At 52.3% G+C, this 20108-nt stretch overlaps 3 protein-coding genes across 3 annotated transcripts; 1 reads left to right on the top strand and 2 right to left on the bottom strand.

Moving 5' to 3' along the window:
* On the bottom strand, positions 1456-3825 carry LOC110398547. The gene has a single exon (XM_021396298.1). The coding sequence runs from the start codon at positions 2586-2588 to the stop codon at positions 1716-1718; it is 873 nt and encodes a 290-aa protein (XP_021251973.1). The 5' UTR covers positions 2589-3825; the 3' UTR covers positions 1456-1715.
* PDCD1 (programmed cell death 1) lies at positions 8294-13186 on the bottom strand. Its single transcript, XM_021393909.1, has 5 exons — positions 12696-13186; positions 11117-11446; positions 10031-10186; positions 9701-9735; positions 8294-9040 (listed from the first exon to the last, which is right to left on the bottom strand). Exons 1-5 carry the CDS (start codon positions 13030-13032, stop codon positions 8837-8839), a joined length of 1062 nt encoding a protein of 353 aa, XP_021249584.1. The 5' UTR covers positions 13033-13186; the 3' UTR covers positions 8294-8836.
* On the top strand, positions 15650-19935 carry LOC110397529 (tctex1 domain-containing protein 2-like). Its single transcript, XM_021393921.1, has 5 exons — positions 15650-15810; positions 15961-16094; positions 17360-17429; positions 18760-18823; positions 19488-19935. The coding sequence occupies exons 1-5, from the start codon at positions 15737-15739 to the stop codon at positions 19533-19535; spliced, it is 390 nt and encodes a 129-aa protein (XP_021249596.1). The 5' UTR covers positions 15650-15736; the 3' UTR covers positions 19536-19935.

The following is a 20108-nucleotide window of genomic DNA, read 5'->3' as shown; positions in this document are numbered from 1 at the left end:
GTGTGTGTGTGTGTGTGTGTGTGTGTGTGTGTTTGCGCGTGCGCAGAGGGCATTGGAAGGATGGTTCTGCCCTTGAAAATGAGCAGAGAGAGCCAAGCAAGAAAACAAGGACCCCTGCAGGGATGTGAGCCCCACCAGAGCTGGCTTCACAGGAGGAAGCAAGGGAGTTCCCCCTGCAGCTGGGTGGTGGGGCATGCTGCAGACAGTCAGACATGATGAGTGGAGCTGGGAAAACCTCAGCATGGAAAGAAGAGGGCAATGGCAGCAAGAAACTTGGCAGTGTCTCTGCCTTCATGACATAATGCCACAGGGGAGAGGGCAGGCTGCTCCCCACACTGGGACAGCCACAGGAGGGAAGGGACTCCTTCCAGGCTGCAGGACCAGCCTCCTCCTGCAGCACAGCTCAGCCTCCCAGCAAGGAGAAATCTCCTCCAGAAAGACAGGGCCATTCAGAGATGGGATCCTCTGGGTCGCACTATTTGCCTGCCCCAAATGCTCAATACTTCACAGATATTCCCTCCAGGGGGACAGGTCGTGCTGTCTCTGCTTGCTGGGAAGTCCCTGCTGGTGGTACCTAGCTCTGCTGCCACAGCATCACTGTCTCCCTTCAGCTCTGGGATCATGAGCGGTTTGAATCCCAGCACTTTGCATCTCTTGTGAAGCTCCTGTGCTCCAAGACTTGGAAAAATCACAGCGAGGGAGCAGCTCATTCACAGAGTGACACCATGCCCATGTAGGGTATGGTCTGGGGGGACCACATTGCAGCGAACCGGACGGGGGAGAGAGGATCCCGCACTTGGGGAGGGCTGCCCCGTCCCAGTGATGTCGGTCACTGGCCCCAGCGCTTCTCAGTGTAGTGACGGAGATGTCGCAGCTCCATCTGCTGGCGCCGGGGCTGCAGGAGGCGGGGGAGTAGGAAAGAGCCGGGAAAGAGGAGAGCTAATGGGATGAGCAGGACAGAGCGCTTAGGAGGCAAAGCCCACGGTGTCCCTGTACCACACAGGGTTTTCTCGTTATTTTTACATGGTTTTTTAACTAGTATCCTAGCAGTTATATGTATGAAAAGACAGGGGAGTCCTACAGCAATGAAAAAGAAAGCAATGGCAAAACCCTCCCCTTTGCCCAGACCGTGGGGAGATCTCCAGGCCTCTGCTGGGTGACACATGGGACACCACCTCTGGCATGAGTTGGGTGGATGCTGCTGGCTCCCTGCGCGTTTGCTGCAAACTCCCAGCTCCAGACACCCTCAGCTGCTTTGGGTGCCCAAATTCACCAAGGCCAAGCCCGGAGAGAATGCAATGTGTCCCACACAAGCTGAGCCAGATAAAGGAAGATTAAAGGAACTGGCTGGCAGATAAAGGAACCCCTCACTGCCAACCATTCTGGTCATATATACCCAGCAAAGGCTTTGAAGAAGTTAAAAAGCACAAATGCATCTTGGGCTGAGGACAAAGAGCTGCTTTATTCCTGCAGGTACGCTCCATCCTTTGCGTGAGGGAGCTGGGGGCTGTCCTTGTGCAGAACATGTCCCATAGGAAACCATCAGGCCTGCTGGGCTCCCCTGGGCTGGAGATAAGGTGCCTAGGCATGGTGGTGGTGGCTGTCACCTGTGAGCTGGGGATGCCTTGCCATGCCAAGGCACTCAATTTTCCAGCCAATTTTCCATCACCACCATCCTCAGCCAGCAGCCTGGTGCTCAAAAGCGCCCGCTTCCACTACTTCCTGAGGAAATAAAGCAGGACAAAGAGGAGTACTGCCAAAACACAGAGAACAAAGAAGCCCACACAGCAGCAGCGTTTCCAGGGAAAACCACCACCTACGACTTGCTCTGGTGACCTTGTGATCAAGGTGGCCCTCTCCTCATCTGCCCTGGACTTCCAGGCCTTGTGCATGCCCATCTTGGTCTTCTGGGCTTTATCCATATCCATCTTGGTCTTCCGGGCTTTGTCCACATCCATCTTGGTCTTTCGGGCTTTATCCACATCTATCTTGGTCTTCCAGCCTTTGTCCACATCCATCTTGGTATTCCAGGCTTTGGCCACATCCAACTTGGTATTCCAGGCTTTGTCCAAATCCATCTTGGTATTCCAGGCTTTGGCCACATCCATCTTGGTATTCCAGGCTTTGGCCACATCCATCTTGGTATTCCAGGCTTTGGCCACATCCATCTTGGTGTTCTGGGTTTTGCTCATGTCCACCTTGGTCTTCCCAGCACCAGGCTCCACAGCTGCCCTCGGCCTGCTGCAGACACCGAGCCTGCAGCCCTCGCAGTGGGTCCTGTCATGTGGCCCTGCTGGATGGCACCCATCCACCACCACTTCCAGGAGTTCAGAGGACTGCATGGGGACATTGTAGAAGTCCTCGAGGATCTTCAGCACCAGGTTGTGTAGGAGCCGCTCTATGTTCTCCAGGCTGAATATGGGCTCCTCCAGCTGGGGGTCGTGGCAGTGCCTGCAGGCTTGACGGAAGATTCGCATCCGCACCATCCCATAGCACATGTGGAAGAGGATGTGCACTTTGGCCGAGGACCAATTGTACAGGCACTGGGAGCACTGAAACCTGCCAGGACATGGAGGACACCAGCTCATCCCAGCCCCTCGCTGTAACCCAGTGCAGTCAGCAGGGAGCTGGGCAGCTGGGGCTGATGGGTCAGCTTTACACCCATGTTCTGTCCTCTCATATCATCATGATGCCAGCCTGAGTGGTTCTACATCCATGAGCTGGGAGCAGGCCCAAATACTACAAATTTTAGGACCAGCCTGCTGCCATTGCCCAGTCCATCCTGACCTCGCTGCCTGGAATAGGGGCCACAGGGAAGGGAAGCATCAAGCTCCAGCTCCATGTGGGTGTCCAGCCCTTGACCCATGCACACCTCAGCACGAAGCTAGTGTCAAGCTGGAGAAATCAAAAAAGAAGCAAAACAAAAGGAAGGTGTGGGTGGAGGCTGCAGGGCAGGTGAGGAGATGTCTTGAGAAGCTGCAGGTTACTCCCCTTCTGACTCATCTTTCACAACACATGTGGGAGCTAGCAGCCCCTCCATGCCCAGCTCCCCTCTCTGCATCCCCCTCCTCCATTCCTACAGGTGCTGTGGGCAAAGGGCTGCTAGCACACTCCGCAGCCCTTCCTCCAAGGCCAGCGTCACCTTACTGCATCCCAGGGTGGCAGGAGGCAGCACAGGGAGGACAATGATGATGGCATCCCTCCAAGTGGGACCGAACCGGCAGACCCTACCTCCCAGACACATGGTTCTGCAAAAACTCCGTCCAGCCCGGCTTGAGGCTGTGCACCTGCAGGCTGTCGTCCTCCTGAAATGTCCATGGATCCATTAAATTCATGCCAGCAACCTTCTCTGCAAAAATCTCCTGCCACGTCTTCATGGTCTCGTAAAGAGTTGGGAAGTGGCAGTGGCCAAGGTCAAGCTTGCAGCTTCTGGCTGCTGATACGTGTGCAGCTTTCTTTCCCCAAAACCTTTCCTCCCTCCTTGCCTTGTGGGTGCAAAGTCACATTTTGTGCCCGGAGAGAGGAACCTTTGCTCCCACTTGTGCTGCACCACCCTAATCGATTTCTGTGCTAACAGGCACAGCTAGCACTGTGCTACATCCTGGCCAGGCAAAAAGTCCCCCAGAGCAAAGACAGAGCAGGTGTCTCCGAGCACCATGCATTTTGTATGTAAGACCTGGGCATGGGATAAACTCCTATTCCCGCTGAATCCATTATTGCAGCTCTGTCCATAGGAAAAGAGGATGAATGCGAACCTGTTTGCTGGCCAGGACCATGAATATTACAGCAGTGAGAGAGAATCAGCAGAGATTTTGCCCTGCACAGGTAAAATGGAACCAAAACTCACTGAAAATGCAGGGCTCAGCAGCCGACAAAACCCCAGGTAGCTTTATCTATCTGGATAGCTGCCACCAAACACGGTCTGTTTTTAACAACTTTCAGCAAACTCAAGCAGAAAAAGCCTGACATGAAACCACAGAGTGGAAAGTTGGGGATGATGGCACCGCACATAAAACCGAAAGTGGGGAGGTGAGCTCTGTGCCGAGAGCACTGCGAGAGGTGAAAGCAGCGGGGCCGGGGCTGCTGGCAGCTCCCTGCCTCCTCCATCTGCGGGCATCCCACCTGAGCCATGCGGGATGGGCAGAGAGAGAGATAGGTGCTTGAAAGGCATCTGGTCTCAAAGGGAGCTAGGGGATGATCTGACCCCAGCCACCTGGGAGTGCCATGGGAGTGAAACCATTTCACTCAGCCTGAAGTTTTCAGAAGATGCCATTCTGTGCACAGTGAGGGCACAAAATTCTTCTGGAGGTGACTGCAAGGAGGGAGGGATCCCAGCCCTGCTGCTCCCCAGATTATGTTCATTCATTGTCGTTGAGCTGAGGAAGCTCAGGCTCCTCAGCTGCCCGAACCTGCGGATAGGATCCACATCATCCCAGCCATCACACTGCCCAAGAGCCTTACTGGGCGGATGTGAGGGCTTACTGGCATTGCTGTGCTGCAGTTTGACACAGTCATCAGCAACAGGGTGATAGAGACAGGGCCACCACTCCACAACACCTGTTCAGGCCTTTCTGCTTTAGACACTGAGATTTACCCTGGGGTCTGAATACAAGGGAAAAATAATAATAATAATAATAATAATAATAATAATAATAATAATACAAAAATGATGTTTCTCTTTTGCTGCGAGGGCATTCTGAGCAGGAAGAGCCCCCTGGGCAGGAAGCCCTCTCTGTGGGCATTTATGTTCACCCAAACAAACCCATCACTCCATCTGGGGGATGTGGGTTTCAGCCTTGCTTCTTACCCTCAGTTCTTCTGCCACGTCAGAAGGAGGGAGGGAGGCTCCGGTGGGTTCCTTCTGCCCTTCAGGCTCAGGGCTGTTGGACGAGTGCCTCCAAAATGCCACTGTCATGGAAAGCATCCTCCACTACATCACGGCAACACAACTCAGATCATGACTCGGTGCGCACCGAGCCCATGCTCTCAGCAGAGGAGCCCAGCGCCGCTCCCCGTCACAGCCCTGCGCTCACTGGTGCTATAGGGACTTTCCCAAAACCACCCACAGAGCTGAAACTGCTTTGACGTCCTGCTACACTCGGCGCACACCTCCTGGTGCTGCCTCAGTGCTTGCTGCTTGCCGGCACCCCCCTGTGAACAAAAGTTCCCACAGGACCCCCAGCCTGGCCCTGGCACTGGGGATCAGCCCTGTCCCAGTCCCAGCACAGCAAACCCTCCCCATCCCTGTGCCGGTGTAACTCCTCTGCAGGATGCTGGAAGGATACAAAGGCACAGCCCAGGAGGTGATTTCCCTACCACTTTCACACAGCCTGAATTTATTTTTGGCTTTGTCTCCCTCCTCCAGGTGAGATGGGGAGTGAGGAGGAGAAGGATGCCTTGTCTCCTCCGCATCCAGCTCTAGCCACATCAACATCCCTGCCTCCTGCCCAAGCTCCAGCCCCTGCCCGGGGGGATCAGTAACTCTTCTTGGGGTTTATCATCTTCTTGGGTGCCCATCCACCCACAGTGGGACAATTTCCTATTTCTCTAATTTGCTTATGAGAATGTCATATAGTGCTGCACATAGATAGTATCACTCTTGATTTCCCTGTACCACCCAGCCAGTCACCCTAATGAAAAGAAAATTAGATTGGTCTGACACAATTTGTTCCTGCTAGCTCTATGCTCTCAGCCCCAGTGCTGCCCTCTCGGTGTTTATCACTTGGTGGCCTTACTAATTTGTTCCAGCGGTGTTCTGGGTACCAGGGCTGACTCATCTAGAGCTTCCTGGATCCTCTTTTTTTTTTTCCCCTTCCTTGAAGAGAACAGTGAACTGGACATCCATATCTTCCCAGGACCCAGCACGACACCACATGTCCCCATCCTCTTCTCCCTCTTTGCCACTGTTTGTCATACCAAATGCTTGTCACCTTGTTCTCTAGGGACAAGCACTGGTTGTAGCATCCCTTCCAGGCTGTGCTGCCTTCATGGCTGAGCCCTTAGGGAAAACAAGTCCACCTCTCCCAGGGTCATTTGAGGCAAGGAGGATCAGGTCCCACAGAAATGGGGATACATGGAGAGGGGATATTGCCCCATTGCCCCCATGTTTTGAATGGGGATGGATGCTGAGCAGGAGGAGAGATACAAAGGAAGAATTGGCTGTGAAAACCCCAGCAGGTACCACCTCAAATGGGTTTTGGTGCTCTGGCAGTCTCATGGATGTCCCTCTGGTGTAAGGAGGGAGTTCAGCCCCTCCAAGGAGGCTCTTCCCAGTGCAGCAGGATTGCTGTCAGGGTGTCCCAACCACCCCAGTCACCTCTCCAGCCCCTCCAGCAGCATCCCACCAAAGGCAGGAAGAGAGAGAAGGAGAAACCATGGAGCCAACTGAAAACAAAACTAGAGAAAGCAAAATGAGAGCAGCAGGAGGAAATGCAGATGTACCGCGAGCTTCCAGCATGCTCAGTCACAGATAGGGCATGGATCTCAGTGGAATGGGATGGGATGGAGGAGACGCTGTGGGCCTGAACCCATCATGACATACCAGGGCAGTGCAAACAGAGGAGGGGAGAGAATGAGGAAACCTGCCCAGCACCATCTCACCCAAGCCAATCCCATCCAGGACCAACAGCCCCTTTCCCACCCAGACAAGGCCATGGAGATGCTCCCACATCATCGCATCTGACAGGTCAGTCACAAAAGGCCTCTTCCAGCCTGACCCCTTCAAAACAGAAAACGCTGCTCTGAAACATCCCCACTCTCAACACTTATAAGTGACCAGGATATGGCTTGTATGTAAGTGACTTTAATGACACATGGCTTTACTATCGCTTCTTCCTCTCTGTAATGTTTCATTTTGCAGGAACAATGCTTTGCTGTTTAATGGCTTAGCTCCCCTTGAAGATGCTCCTGCATCAGCAAGAGAGGATTTCCTCTCCATCTTCCCACCTAGTTCTCTCAAAACTCTAACTTTGGTGCCAGGGCTTCTTCAAGGGATGATTGCTCACAGGTTCCCAATCTCCTTTAATCATGGCTGGTGTACTTAAGGAGATGCTGCAGCTGGTCTGGCAGCTTGCTGTATGGTTAGAGCTGGCTTTTGGGATGATATGATACCCATTTGGGGTGTTATGTGCTCCGGGGATGCTCAGCTGGGGATCTGAAACCTGCATCCTGCCTTAAATTCTCCTAACAATGAACAGCAGCTATAGAAGGTCAGTCCTGTTGGGCCAGCACTCCGCCCTGCTAATGGGGATGGGAGATGGTGCTTGGAGCATGGCTTCACAGCACTCCTGACACACTCACTGCCCTAGGAGGCAGGGAGGAAAAAATGAAGCGGTCTCACCCTCCTGCATGCACGGTATCTTACGGGAAAGGCAGAACCAAAACTGCTGACTGAGCTCCCGCTTCTCACTTGCTATGGCTGACTCCTTCCTGATCATCATACTGCCAGAGCTGTGGCACAATGCTGCTCCTTGCAATGAGTCCAGAGGGGCTGAGCTGCAAGTCAACATGAGTAAGTGTGGTGTGAGCTGCACGCTGCCCTGTGGAACCTAGCGGAGAATAAGCAGGGCTTCCAGCTCTATGGTCCTGCCCTAAGGAGGGATGGAAGCCATGCGGGATGGGTGCTCACCCCATGTGATGTGTTCTGGAGGTTTCTGATGGACTTCACAGTTCCAACAAGACACTGACTGCAGTGCCTGCACCTTCCGCCCCCCCATACCGGAGCCTCCCCTCTCAAGGCTGTGTGAGTTATTTGGGGCAACAGAAACAGAAAGTTGCTGACAGTGTCACCGAGGTGTGAGATGCAAATGATGACTTTGCTTCTGCAGGGTTTCATAGTCTCCTGCCAGGACTCTGCTGCATCCAAGCTCGTTCTTTATCAGAGTTTCTCCAGCCTTTAGAGATCATTGCTGCTTTCTCTTTCAGTTTCTACATGCTGCCTACTGGGCTGCATATCCCTGGCATTTGCTCTCAAGAGGAGAAATGCAAGTTTGGAGCCAGGCAGCTTCACAGCCGGGCACAAGCATCACTGCGTGGCCGCAGCCAGCACCTTGGGGTCACTTGTCCCCAGCTGAGCAGGCAGCACACCCTGCTGAGCCCAGCGAGGAGGGCTGCTTTGCAGCTGGGTCTGGGGAACAGTATGTTCTCTGAATTATTAAGAGCGGCTTTGTGGAAGAACGGCTCGCTTATCACACAGCGAGGCCCGGGAACCACAACAGACACCCACACCTACCGGCTGCCAGGAGCCGTTATTTGCCTGCCCACGCACGTGCCATCAGCAGTCAACAAACAGCCCTGGCATGAAACCCTTTATTCACCCCCACGGCCAGATCTGGCTCCTACCGGGCACAGCATCCCCATCCCAGGGCTTCCCAGGATGCCCAGCAGCGTCCTTCATCTCCACAGAGGAAGAGGAAAGTGCCTGATAGAGGAGGGAAAGCACCTTTCTGCTTCCCAGGGGTCCGTTAAATAGCAGTGCGTGCAGGAGGCCCTGTGCTGGGACAAGACCTCAGTGTGTGGACAGTCTCCAGCACCACCTCCATCCTTGCCCTGGAGCTCTCTCCCAAAGCTGTGTTTTGCCAGCAGCGCTGGATGCGACACAGCCAATGTAGAATCCCCAGGTGGAGGTAAAATCTGAGCACAGCCCCATCAGCATCACTGCTCAGCTCATAGCAAAGAACAGATGCCCAAAGCGCAGCACCAGGATCCAGCATGGACGTGTTCTCGTTCCTTGGTGCTCATCCCCATGTCACCAGCACAGCCGGGACTGTCCCACATGAACTCCAGTACTGAAGCTCATATTCACTCCATCACTCCAGTCCTTGCACGCAGATGGCCCTCAGCAGGGCTGTGAGGGCAGCTGCCACATCCTCTCGTCCTTGTGCCTCTTTCCCCGCTCTGGCGTGACGGGTTTCTCCTCGGGGAAGACAATGGTGGCATACTCAGTCTGCTCAGCTGGGCAGGTCTCAAGGGGCACCTGGCTGCGTGGGTCCCGCTGGAACTCCAGCACGCCATAGTCCACCATGGGTGGCTTCACCTCCTCCTGCAGAGCAAGGACACCCCATCAAGGCGATTCATCCGCCATCCAGAAGCACCATTCATCCTCAGCACGAAATCCCGTGTACAGCAATTGCCAAAACGAGCATTTCAGGAGGGTGAGAGCAGTGCAAAGGACAGCATTTGCATGGGGAAACCGAACTGTGAGCCCTGGGGTCACCCACAGGCATTTCAAGGACCCATCTCCCACCTCTCCATTGGACACCAGTGGCTCAAGATGAGCTTGGAGCTGCTCATTCCAGAGAGAGGAGAGCAAAGGGGACTGGCTTGTTGTCCTCAGCTAACTAAAAGAGCTGGAAAGAAGGCACTCCTCCATGCAGTGCCCAGCAAAAGGAGGAAAGGGAACAAGCCCAAGATGCAGCAAGAGAAATTTTAGCTGAATATATGGGAGCACAAAGGGGAATCTCCCATTTTCTACAGCAACACCATCTACCAACAAAGAAAACGCTGCTTGGAGCAAGGGTTGGACTAGAGAGGTCCTGTTCTGCCACAGGCAGTTCTTTGGTTTTGTGATGGGGCTGTGCTGATGGTGCAGAGCAGTGGTGGTTGAGGTGCAGGAGAGATTGAGCAGCACCAGAGGAGACAGGAGAAGCAAGAGGCCCGCAAAGCTCTGATAAAGGCAGGGAGCTGGAGGTGGAGAACTCACCGCCGGAGTGTTTCCACTTGATGGTTTCTGTACATCTGCAGAATAACACAGTTGGTTAGAAGATGCTTGTGTGCCGAGGCAGTGTGAGCATCTGGAGCTGACCCAGAGGGCTCGACATGACCCTTGCATCCTTAGGCACTACTACCAAGAGGGTCCAAGCACCCTTCTCCCACCATCATCCCCTGGGACAAACCACTCTTGAGCTTGGGCACAGCACACCACCCCATGCACCCCAGCCATCCAGCTGTCCCTGGGTTCCAGCCATGTTTGCAGAAATAGTATCATCCCCCTGTCCCCTGGTGCACCCCTAGCTGCCTTAGCACACCCCACCTGCTTTCCGGTTGTTGATGATGATGTAGCCAAAGAGCAGCAGCACAATCACACCAGATAGCAGCAAGCTGCCCAGCAGCACGGCCTTGACATGGTCTGGGGGGCTGCTTTCCTCCTTATCAGGCTCCTCAACTGTGTTTGTCTTCTCAAGGGCTTCTGCAAGAAGCATGCAAAAAGTCAGCAGGTCAGGAGCACAAGGTCTCTATGACTGACAATGGGGGAGTGCAGGCCATGTCCTCAGAAAGGGCTTAGTCCCAGGCTAGCTGCCACAGCCTTGCCATTTCTTCAGGAGTCCTCAATTTAGGCTGATTGGATATTAGGAAAAAAAATGGATATTTAGGTTGGATATTATGAAAAATTTCTTCTCCCAAAGAGTGGTGAGGGACTGGCACAGACTGCCTAAGGAGGTGGTAGAGTCACCATCCCTGGAGGTGTTCAAGAACCATGGAGATGTGGCACTGAGGGACGTGGTTTAGTAGGCATGGTGGGGAGGGGTTGGTGGTTGGACTTGATGGTCTTAGTGGTCTTTTCCAACCTTTATGATTCTATGATGTGGGGCTGTATTGCCCATGTCCCATTGCTTCCCATTGTGGCGGTGAGGATGATCCCACATCAGACGACAGCGAGGGTGCGGGCCCAGAGCACATGCAGGCAGTTCCGCAGCACAACCCCATACCCATCAGAGCCCCATGGAGGACACGGTTCCTCCTGGCCACTTCCACATCTCGGAGCCAACTCTAACCAGGAGACACTAGTGGGCATGGTGGTGATGAGTTGATGGTTGGATTAGACGATCTTAGTAGTCTTTTCCAACATTAATGATTCTATGAGTTGTGAAAGAAGACTAATTTTTGCAGTGTCGTCTTTTTTTTTTTTTTTGTCAAAGGAAAGGCCATTAGCACACCCATGGGTCAGGGAGTAGGACAGAGGGAGAGTATTCCTCCAAAACCAACGCATGCAAAGCCCCCTGCTCATCGCGTCCCTTGCACAGGTTTGCCCAAAGAAAAGTCCTCATCCCCTCTCCAGACACCCCAATATCCCCCCTTGGGGCAGCACCACAGGGTGACACCAACACCCCATGCTGACCTGTCACTACCAGCTGGGAATGGTTGCTCTCCACCACTTTATCAGAGTGGGAGAAGGTGATCAGCCCGCAGTAGTAGAAGCCTGAGTCATTCTGGTGGAGGTTCAGGATCTCCATCTTGAATACAGGAGTGTTATTGAAGAGCTGGTACTTCTCCATCTTTTTCTGGGGGATGTTCCGGATGAACCCAGCAATTTTTTGGGGACTGCTGTTGTTGGTCTTCTGGTACCAGTTGAGGTTGAACTCCGAGCTGGAGTTCTCCATGGAGATGTTGCAGATGAAAGTGGCTGAGCTGCCCGCAGGACGAGTTAACATGGCTGGGAAGAGGGTCACTGTTTGGGAGAGAAGGCACAAGGAGATGGCACAGTTACAGCACGCATCTGGGCAGCCACAGGCTTTAGGAACAGCCGTACCCCCAGTGCCCACTGTACTTCTGCCTGCTTTGCCAGCGGCTCCACGTGCTTCTCAGCTGCTTCACCGTTAGCTCCTGAAGGCCCATAAGGAGCTTTACAAAAATCTGCTCGCAAGCCCAGCCTGAGATCTTCATCAGGCAGTCTCAGTGGAGGAAGCTGCTCTCAGCTACCTACAGTTAACCAACAGGAACACCTGCACTATGGAAAACACCCTTTGAGGGCCTCGCTTTGGCTGCTCGAGCCACTGGAGCAGGCTATGCCCCAGCACAGAGAAGCTAACCCAGCCGGAGGAAGCAGCTGCTGCATTATGTTTGGATGAAAGCAATAAAAAGCAGAAGAAGCATTTGTCATGTAGGTTGTCAGACCAAGCATGTGGCTCAAACCACCAGTACTTGGAAAAGTCCCTGCTGGGAAGACATTTATCTTCCCTCCCAGAAGAAACCACCAGCACTGCTAGTTGTTGGGCATGGATCAGAAAGACCCCCCGGTCCCTTCAGCATTGGCCAAAGGCCATAGAAACAGTCCCACCAAATCAGAAAAGTTCCTCGATTAGGTGGATCCAAACAGGAGGACATAGGAACTTCCTTGGCTCCCAACAGGCAGCATTTGCTGTGACAGTGCCACTGAGAGGTTCAATGTTTGCAGCATTCTGAGTTTCTTGCGTTTAACAGGAAATATTCGGCAGGCTCAGGGCTCTCCTTCCTACTGAGTGCTGCTGTCGGCAATGAATGAGCTGCTCGGAGGACAACCGAAGCAGAAACCGGCGTTACAGACGTCCCTGCGTCTCCCAGGCACCAGCACAGTGCCTGGGGAGGGACAGTGAGGGACTTCCAGCAAGACAGAACATAGCCAAAGCCACAAAGTGGGGACCTTCCCACCCTGTCCAGAGTCACCGAGTCGCCATCCACTCCCTTTTTCTCCCAAAATGTCACTGTGAGTAAAGCCACAGGCTTGGAGAAGATTGAGCCCACACCAGAGGAGAAGCCCAAGGGGTGAAAACCAGAGTAGAAAATGCCAGCACCCAACAAACCCAGAAGCTCAGCATCAAACCCAACCTGCAGCACGGCTCCAGCACTGCGACCTCAGGACGTGGCCCTTTTCTCCGTCCTTTAACCCAATTCCCCTTGCTTCCCCAAGCACACCCCAGACTGTTGAGTTTTCCACCTACCCTGGTGGCAGCCGGCCAGCGGAGGGCTGCAGCACAGCAGCAGGGCACAGAGGACAACCAGAGCTCCCTCCATGCTGTCCCACATCGTCCTCGAGGTGCCCAGAGCCATGGCGGGGCGGCGAGTCCCCTGCTGTGCTGGGTGCCTGTGCCCCGCACCACTTGGCGCTTCCTTCCCCACAGCGGTGGTTGGGTGCAAATGAAACGTGCCTGTCTCAGCCCCACAGGGAAACCCGGGCTGCCTCCCGCCCCCAGCTTCCTCCCCACGGGTAGGGAACAGCTGAGCCATGGCCTGACCCTGCCCCTCCCCGTCTGCTCCCCCAAGAAGGAATGGGGACATGTCCTTGGCCCCAACATTGGCCCATAAGTGGAAGGGGTGTCTCAGGCTCCTACTGGGTGCCAGTGGGGTTTAGGGGGACACGTGGCACTGAGAAGCCAGGAGCGGCTGTTGGCTGCTCCCAGTGGGAAGGGATGTGGAGAGGAGGAGGAGGAGGAGAGAAGGAGAAAAAGAGAAAAAAAAAAAAAACAAGACAAAAAGGAAATGAGAAAAAGATGGGGAGGAGGAGAATGAGGAGAAAACGAGAAGTAAAGGAGACGGAGAAAAGGTTGGTGAGGATGAGGAGGAGAAAGAGAAAAGAGAAAAAGGAAAAAAGAAAGAGAAGGAAAAGGAAGAGGAGAAAAGAAGATGGGGAAAATGATGAAGAGCATGAGGAGAAAAGAAGAGGAAAAAGAGATGAAGAAAAGGATGATGAAGATGAGGAGAAAAGGAAAAGGGGAAATAAAAAGGGGAAGGAAGAGGCTTTCCTCCCAGGCCTGTATCTAATGAAATGACTAATAGCAGAGAGCAGGGGCAGGCGCCTAGGGCTGGGGCACTGCTATTGGGGTGACATTCGCTGCAGATTTCTTTAATTTCTCCGTTGGCAATGCTTCCCGCTCGCCCTGTGACTAATATTCATGTAACAAATAACCGGTGATGAAACCGCACCATTTGTTTGCTCTTCCTGCATCTCCTGCGCACTGCAGTTGCAATTTTGGAAAGTATCAGGGGAAAACTAATAACTGGGGCAAATGATGCTATTCTTATGACGCTTTAATCATTTTCCAGGCTTTCAGGAGTGAGCAGCGAGGCCAGGGCTCACCCACACTTCACGTTCAGCCCCAGCAGTGGGTGGGGGGTGGCCAGGGAGGGGGTACAGGGCCAAGCCTGGGGCTGGTGGCTCCAGTCAGCCACATCACTGGACCCTTTGGAGACCCCAAAAGCTCATTGAAGTCTTTGCAGTCCGGGTGCATGTGGTGGAAGATGTGACAGATGAGGCTGCAGCTCGCCGAGGGAAGGATCAGCAGGAAAAACTGCCTCATGCCCCTGCGCTCTGATCAAAATCATTATGTGGCTGCTCATACTTTCCAACACACGCTCAAAGTGAGGTGCTACGGGGTTGCTGCTCGATGGAACAAGGAGCGAGAAATGCGGGAAGTAAGGCCACCTGGAACAAGGCAGAGCAGATCATTGGAAGGAATGGGCAGTGACAATTGTGCCCCAGAGCGATGCTGTAAAATGTGGTATCAGAGAGGGGGTGGGAAACTGTAGGGTGAAGCAAGGATGGGGCAAAGGCAGGGCAGACAGATATGGATGGCTGGAAGCCAGGGAAGGAAAAGCAGCATCCAGGCTAAAAAAGAAATCCTTTGATCCTTTAAAAAGTAAATTGTCCATCTCTAAACTGGGATGGAGCATGGGGCAGTCCCCCTTCACCGGCATCCTTCCCCCTGCCAAGGCCAGTAGCACCCCGAGCAGCTCAGAGGGCCTCGGGTTGCTCCTAACACAGCTCAGGAACACCTCAGGGAGGATTTCAGAGCACTGAAATTGTGCAAGGGGAAGAAGAAAGCAATGAGCAGACAGCTGGGATGCGGCCCTGACCTGAACGCTGCTTAGTCTGGGGAAAAAAAACAAGCTTCCCAAACGAATGGGGAACACAAACAACCATGAAAAGATGCACGGAGAGAAATCTACAGGCTTGCCGCGATCCCTCCCCCCCACTTTTTAATGTGGGTCTGAACACGGCAGCAGGCAACAGCGGCCGGGCAGGGGCAGGAAATGGTTAACTTTGTTTGCAAATAAACAGAGCGGGCGCTCGCTGCCTCGCTGATACTTCTCGGAAATTAGGAGGGGCCCGCGCAGAAGATTTGCATGCGCTGCGCGCGGCCCCGCGGCGAAGCGCGGAGCTCCAGCCCACACGGGCTGAGCGGAGACGGGCACCGAGGGGCCCGACGCCCGCAGCGCGGAGGGAGGGCGGTGATGGTGAAGGTGCACGGTGCATGCCAAGAACGGGGGCTCAAATGGGTCATCGCTGCGAGGGATGCTGCCGGAGCACCCCACAGCGCTTGGGGCGGGCTTGGAGCAGGAGTTTTAGGGAGAAGGGATGCGTCCCGGGGGGGACCGTCCCCGCTCGTTTTGGAGGACGGGGGTGGCTTCCTGCCCCATGCCCCACCCTGCCGCGCTGGCGCGCAGTTTCCATTCCAGCCCAGGTGCAGAGACCTTTCTGAGCGGTGTCATCCGCCGCTACACATAGGAAACTTGATCGGAGAGATTGCTGCACCGAGATGAAGGGCAGAGGAAGCAGGATGTCAGCTTCTCAGAAGGCGCTGCCGTGAGCTGTACGCACCATTCTGCCCCGGGACGTGGCCTGGCTTAGGCAGCACCGGGGCAGCGATAGAGACGTCGATCTGCAGCGACAGCAGCTCGCTGGGGCGTGGGTCCCCAAAGCCTGCGGGCGGGTCAGGACGCGGATGCGCTACGTGGGGGCGAGCAGGGCAGCGCTGCAGCGGGCAGAGCGCCGTTATCTCGTACCCTCAGCGGAGCTGAGCGGCGCCCCCTGCTCGCCGCAGCCGTTCTGCGCAGCGCTGCAACCCCGGCCACGTGCGGCGCGCGGAGCGAAAACGGGGCGGGGCGTCGTGACGTCACATTGTGCGTCATAGCGTCATGCGGCGCGCCGTGACGAGGCGGAAGTAGCGGCGGTTGCCGGGGTAACCAGCGGTGGGGCCGCGTCATGGGCGAGCTCGGCTTGGAGGCCGGGAATGGGAACGGGAACACGTACAGTCTGCGGCCCGGCCTGCAGCAGCGGTGAGACGGGCAGGAGGGCCCTGGGGCCGTGGGTCGGTTCGCTGGCTCCCAGCGCAGGGTATATGGGCAGCAGGAGAGCTGGAGGGGACAGCTGTGCGCCTGTGCTGAGAGCAAACTTTCTGGGCCTCCTGTTGCTTTTCTCCTTGGCAGATTTAAGCCCTCCATCGTGAAAGAATGCATCCGTGCGGTACTGAAGGAGAAGCTGGCCGACGTGCAGTATGTCCCCGAGGAGATGCCTCAGCTCACAAAGTCTTTATCGGAGATTATAAAAGATAGGCTGAAAGGTAAGGAGGCCTGCTGGGAAAGCTGGTTCTTTTCCGACTGCGCAGTTCCCTTTGGAAGAGCAGAGAGGTCAGAACAAGGCCTAGCAGTAGCACTGAAGGGTGAGAGGTTTGGGAGCTCAATCAGCCCAGGCGGGGTGTGAGTGCGGCCTTACAGTGCTAGGAGGAGGAGGTGGTGGTGGTTTGCAGGATGCTGTCCAGTACTTCTAAGCGTGAGAACCAGCTTCAGGATCCAGCAGGTGTTTCTTGTAAATGTTACAGCACTGAGCGCATGAGATGGCATGGTATCGCTTTTTGGTTTTTTTTCTTCTCTGTGTCCTGGGAACGGGGCTGGTGCTCCATCTGCTGGGCTGATTCTCCACAGTGGTCTCAGCAGAAGCTGTGGGTTTGTGCTTCTCCCAGAGTTACATGTCTGCTTTTACAGCAGCTGCTGTACTCCCAGGGTGTGTTGATGACAAGCTAATATGCACAGGGCTATGCTTGAGCAATCTGGAAACATGCTGGTGGTAGCCTGAAGCAAGACTGGCCCAGTGTGGCTGTTGTATCAGCTGACATCCCTGATAAGCATTGACCTGGTGGATGTTAACAGGCCCAGCATGTAGCGTTCAATCGTTCAGAAATAGTGTGCCAGAGTCTTCTCGGGACACTGCTGTACTGAAGACAAAGGCATTAAGATTAATATTTTATTTAAAACATGTTTTTCTGCTTTGAATTCCGGAACATTGTTGTAGCCTCATTTGATCTGGCCCTCAAAGGTATTTCTTTACTGTCGTGAAAGGATCACATCTTTCTGCAGACACACAGTGTAGACCTGCCTGTGCTTTTATGTGGCCTTTTATCCCAACTCACAAGTAAAGGAAGCACCTATGTGGCAGAAAACCTTTAAAATAACTTGGCATCAGAACAGCTGTGAAATAAGCCAGTTCTCTTAAATTGGGTGGGCAAAATCCATGGCCTTATTTACGTTCTCTCCAGGTGTTCAGTTCTTGAAAGCTGTAGAACTAAAATGCCATAGGTGTATGTTTTGGCAGATACCAAATAGCCTATTCACCCGAAAGGACAATAAGACTGTGGTACTCTGTACTGAGGAAAGAGAAGCTGTGAGGCAATCTGCCCATTCTATCAATTGCATGTATTTTTTTTTTTTAAGTTGTACAGGACAGTGCTTTGTAATTAAAATTCTTTCTCTTTCTCTGTCCCATTTAGGGTTCATTTTGAAGAAGTATGGCCTTTAAAGTTGTTGCTCTCCTTTTTTTTTTCTTTTCCAGAGGAGGGATTTGAGAGGTACAAAATGGTGGTGCAGGTTGTGATTGGAGAACAAAGAGGAGAAGGAGTTAAGTAAGTCTGGGATTTTCTGACTGTATTTCTGTGATTTTCAGTTGTTTTTGTTTTGTGGGTTTTGTTTTTCCCTTCCCCTTTGGGGGCTGCTTCCAGTTTTCCTAGATGCAAAGATATTTCTGCAGATGCTGAAGGGTTAAGTATTTTCTCTTAAGCAGCAAGTGATGGCTTGGGCTGTGGCTGATTACATTACTACAAGTCAGTTGACTGGTGATAATTGGCTGCGTGATGGCTCTTAGCAAGTTGAAATGCCTAAGAGCATTTGTGAGGTGTGTTGCATAAAGGCATTTCATGCTGTATTCATGATGAATTGAAGCATACATCCAGTCTATTCTAAGGGCCCTGCTGATGTGCAAGATCCATAGTTATTCACTTGCATCTGAAGCCAAATAAATATTTCTGAGAAGTTTAAATTTCTGTAGTCCCTAATGTAATCCTATCATAGCAATCTAGCCTAGACTGCAGGTGCAGAGCATTTGTAAAAATCTAGCTCCAGATGCCTGCAATCAGATGAATGAATTCCTCATTTCTGCTCTAGTGAGGTGTAGCTTCCCTTTGCTGCTGGGTAAGGAGACTAAGGGGAACAGCATACAATGTTTTTGTGTCTTATATGCAGGGCTTCTCTTTATTCTTGTGCCTAGTACTCCAGCAGAAAATAAGTGAAGCAAACAGAAATCCCCTCAGCTGGGACTGACTGGAGCAGGTAGGGAGCTGAGCGTTTGAAGGAGAGGGAAAAAAAAAGTATCAGTGACATATTAGACAAGTCAGCAGTGAGGTCTCATGTGGAATATCCTGTGGCAGTCTGGTTGTTTGCCTTCAAGGTAAGACAGGTGTAAAAAAACGCTACTAGGATTTTCAGGGAACGGAGAGCATAGATATGAAAGGGCTAGAAGTGCTTAGCTCATGTTTTAGTAATGTGAAGGCTGCCAAGAAATATGATAGCTCCCTATAAATAAATCAGTAGTGTAACATGAGGGTGCCAGAGGTGAAGGACAAGAATGAGCACGTTAATTCAGTCACTGTTATGCACAGACCTGAAGTCAAAAGATTTTGAAGCTCCAAAGCAATGAGACTGCAAGCGCTGCTGCACAGTGCAGGGAGCAGGATTGATAGGCAATGAGTTGGAGGCTGCTCCATAAGGAACCTACAGGGGCAGTTCCAGCATGTAGCAGGAATCCAGCAATGGCAATCTAGCCTCAGGAGAATGCTTTCAGTTTCCCTTATCTTTAAAGGAAGCTCAGTTTGGCTTTTCAATTAAAGCATCTGTGATCACTTAGATCCTTGCACCTAACTTTGTAGGTAATGGCTTTACTTTTTCTCCTTTGTCTAGCATGGCTGCACGATGTTTCTGGGATGCTGACACCGACAGCTATGCTCATGATGTTTTCATGAATGTAAGCATTGACTGTTTTATCATGAGAAGTATAAAGTTGTTGTAGCATAGATGAGAGAAGCCACCAGATCTTTTGGAAGGAACCAAAGCTATTGAAACAACATGATCTACCTTCTTGTTCACAAATTTGTGAAGCAGGTATAATGTCCAAAATGATAAAACTTGTTTCTTGAGTAGATCGTACAGTATAGTACAAAAGCCAATTAAGGTGCACCATCTGACAAGTGGAGCAGGAAAGCACATGAGATAAGGTATTTTCTTATTTGCTGTGCTCTCCAGAAGTAAGGCTGGAGTCTGGGACTGAGGCACTTTGAAACCTCCTCCTTTACTGTCCTGGATACAGAGCACTTCCCAGGTTAAATTCACTCTGGAATGCTTCACTCTCTCTGCTCTGAGAGTCCAGAGAGTGCTCAAAGACACTGGGCTGTGAGGCTTTCAGGGAGGAGAATGTCCTCATTATGAGCTACAGAATATGGGGAGGAGCATGGATTGCTCTTTGGTGGTGTGGACTTTAAAAGCCAAAAAAAAAAAAAAGGTATATTCAAGTGCAAAGTTACAAGTATTTTTAGTGCTCTGGTCTAAGTGTTCCCTCAGGTCAGCCTTTTTGGTTGGGCTAACAAAGAGTTTGCCTTAGCTAACACGGAGCCTTTCTCTGTTTTCTTCAGGACAGCCTCTTCTGTGTGGTAGCTGCATTTGGCTGCTTCTACTATTGAAGATACCTGCACAAAAGGACAGAGGTGGGGGAGAATCCTTTAGGGTATTTTTCATTAACGTGACATACACAAAAGCACCGTGTTCTTCTTCTAATGCCTAACACAACACAGCTCTACAACGCACATCCTACATGTGTTGAACTACAGCATCCCTCCTCCCTTGTTGATGTCAGTACAGCTTTAAGTGTGTCGTTATGTCCTTTATTTAAATTGCCATTTGTTTGTATATAGCGTGCTGGTTTTGTTCTAAAAAGTGTATTGCCAGGAGCTGTCATTTTTAAGGCAGGCATAACTTCTGTTTTAAGAGGGTTCCACTGCTTTTACCTTGTTAGTTTTCTGAGGAGAATGAAGTATTTCCAAGAAACATAACATAATAAATCTATGTGTTTACTTTTCTCTCTCCCGTGTGTTTACCTTGGCCTCTTCCACTGCTTGTCCTCTCCACTCTACAAAATGTGCTGCGTGGCTGTGCTGCTCAGATAAGCGTTTTCTAATAATTCTTTGCAAGTTAATCCATAAAGCTGACCTCTTATTCTGCCTACGTGGATTTGTTCCTGGGACTTCTTTAAGAAT

Source organism: Numida meleagris, chromosome 4, assembly GCF_002078875.1.
Source record: "Numida meleagris isolate 19003 breed g44 Domestic line chromosome 4, NumMel1.0, whole genome shotgun sequence".
Classification (NCBI taxonomy): Eukaryota; Metazoa; Chordata; class Aves; order Galliformes; family Numididae; genus Numida; species Numida meleagris.
The sequence above is the reverse complement of the archived record's forward strand: the minus strand, read 5'-3'. Positions and strand labels throughout refer to the sequence as shown.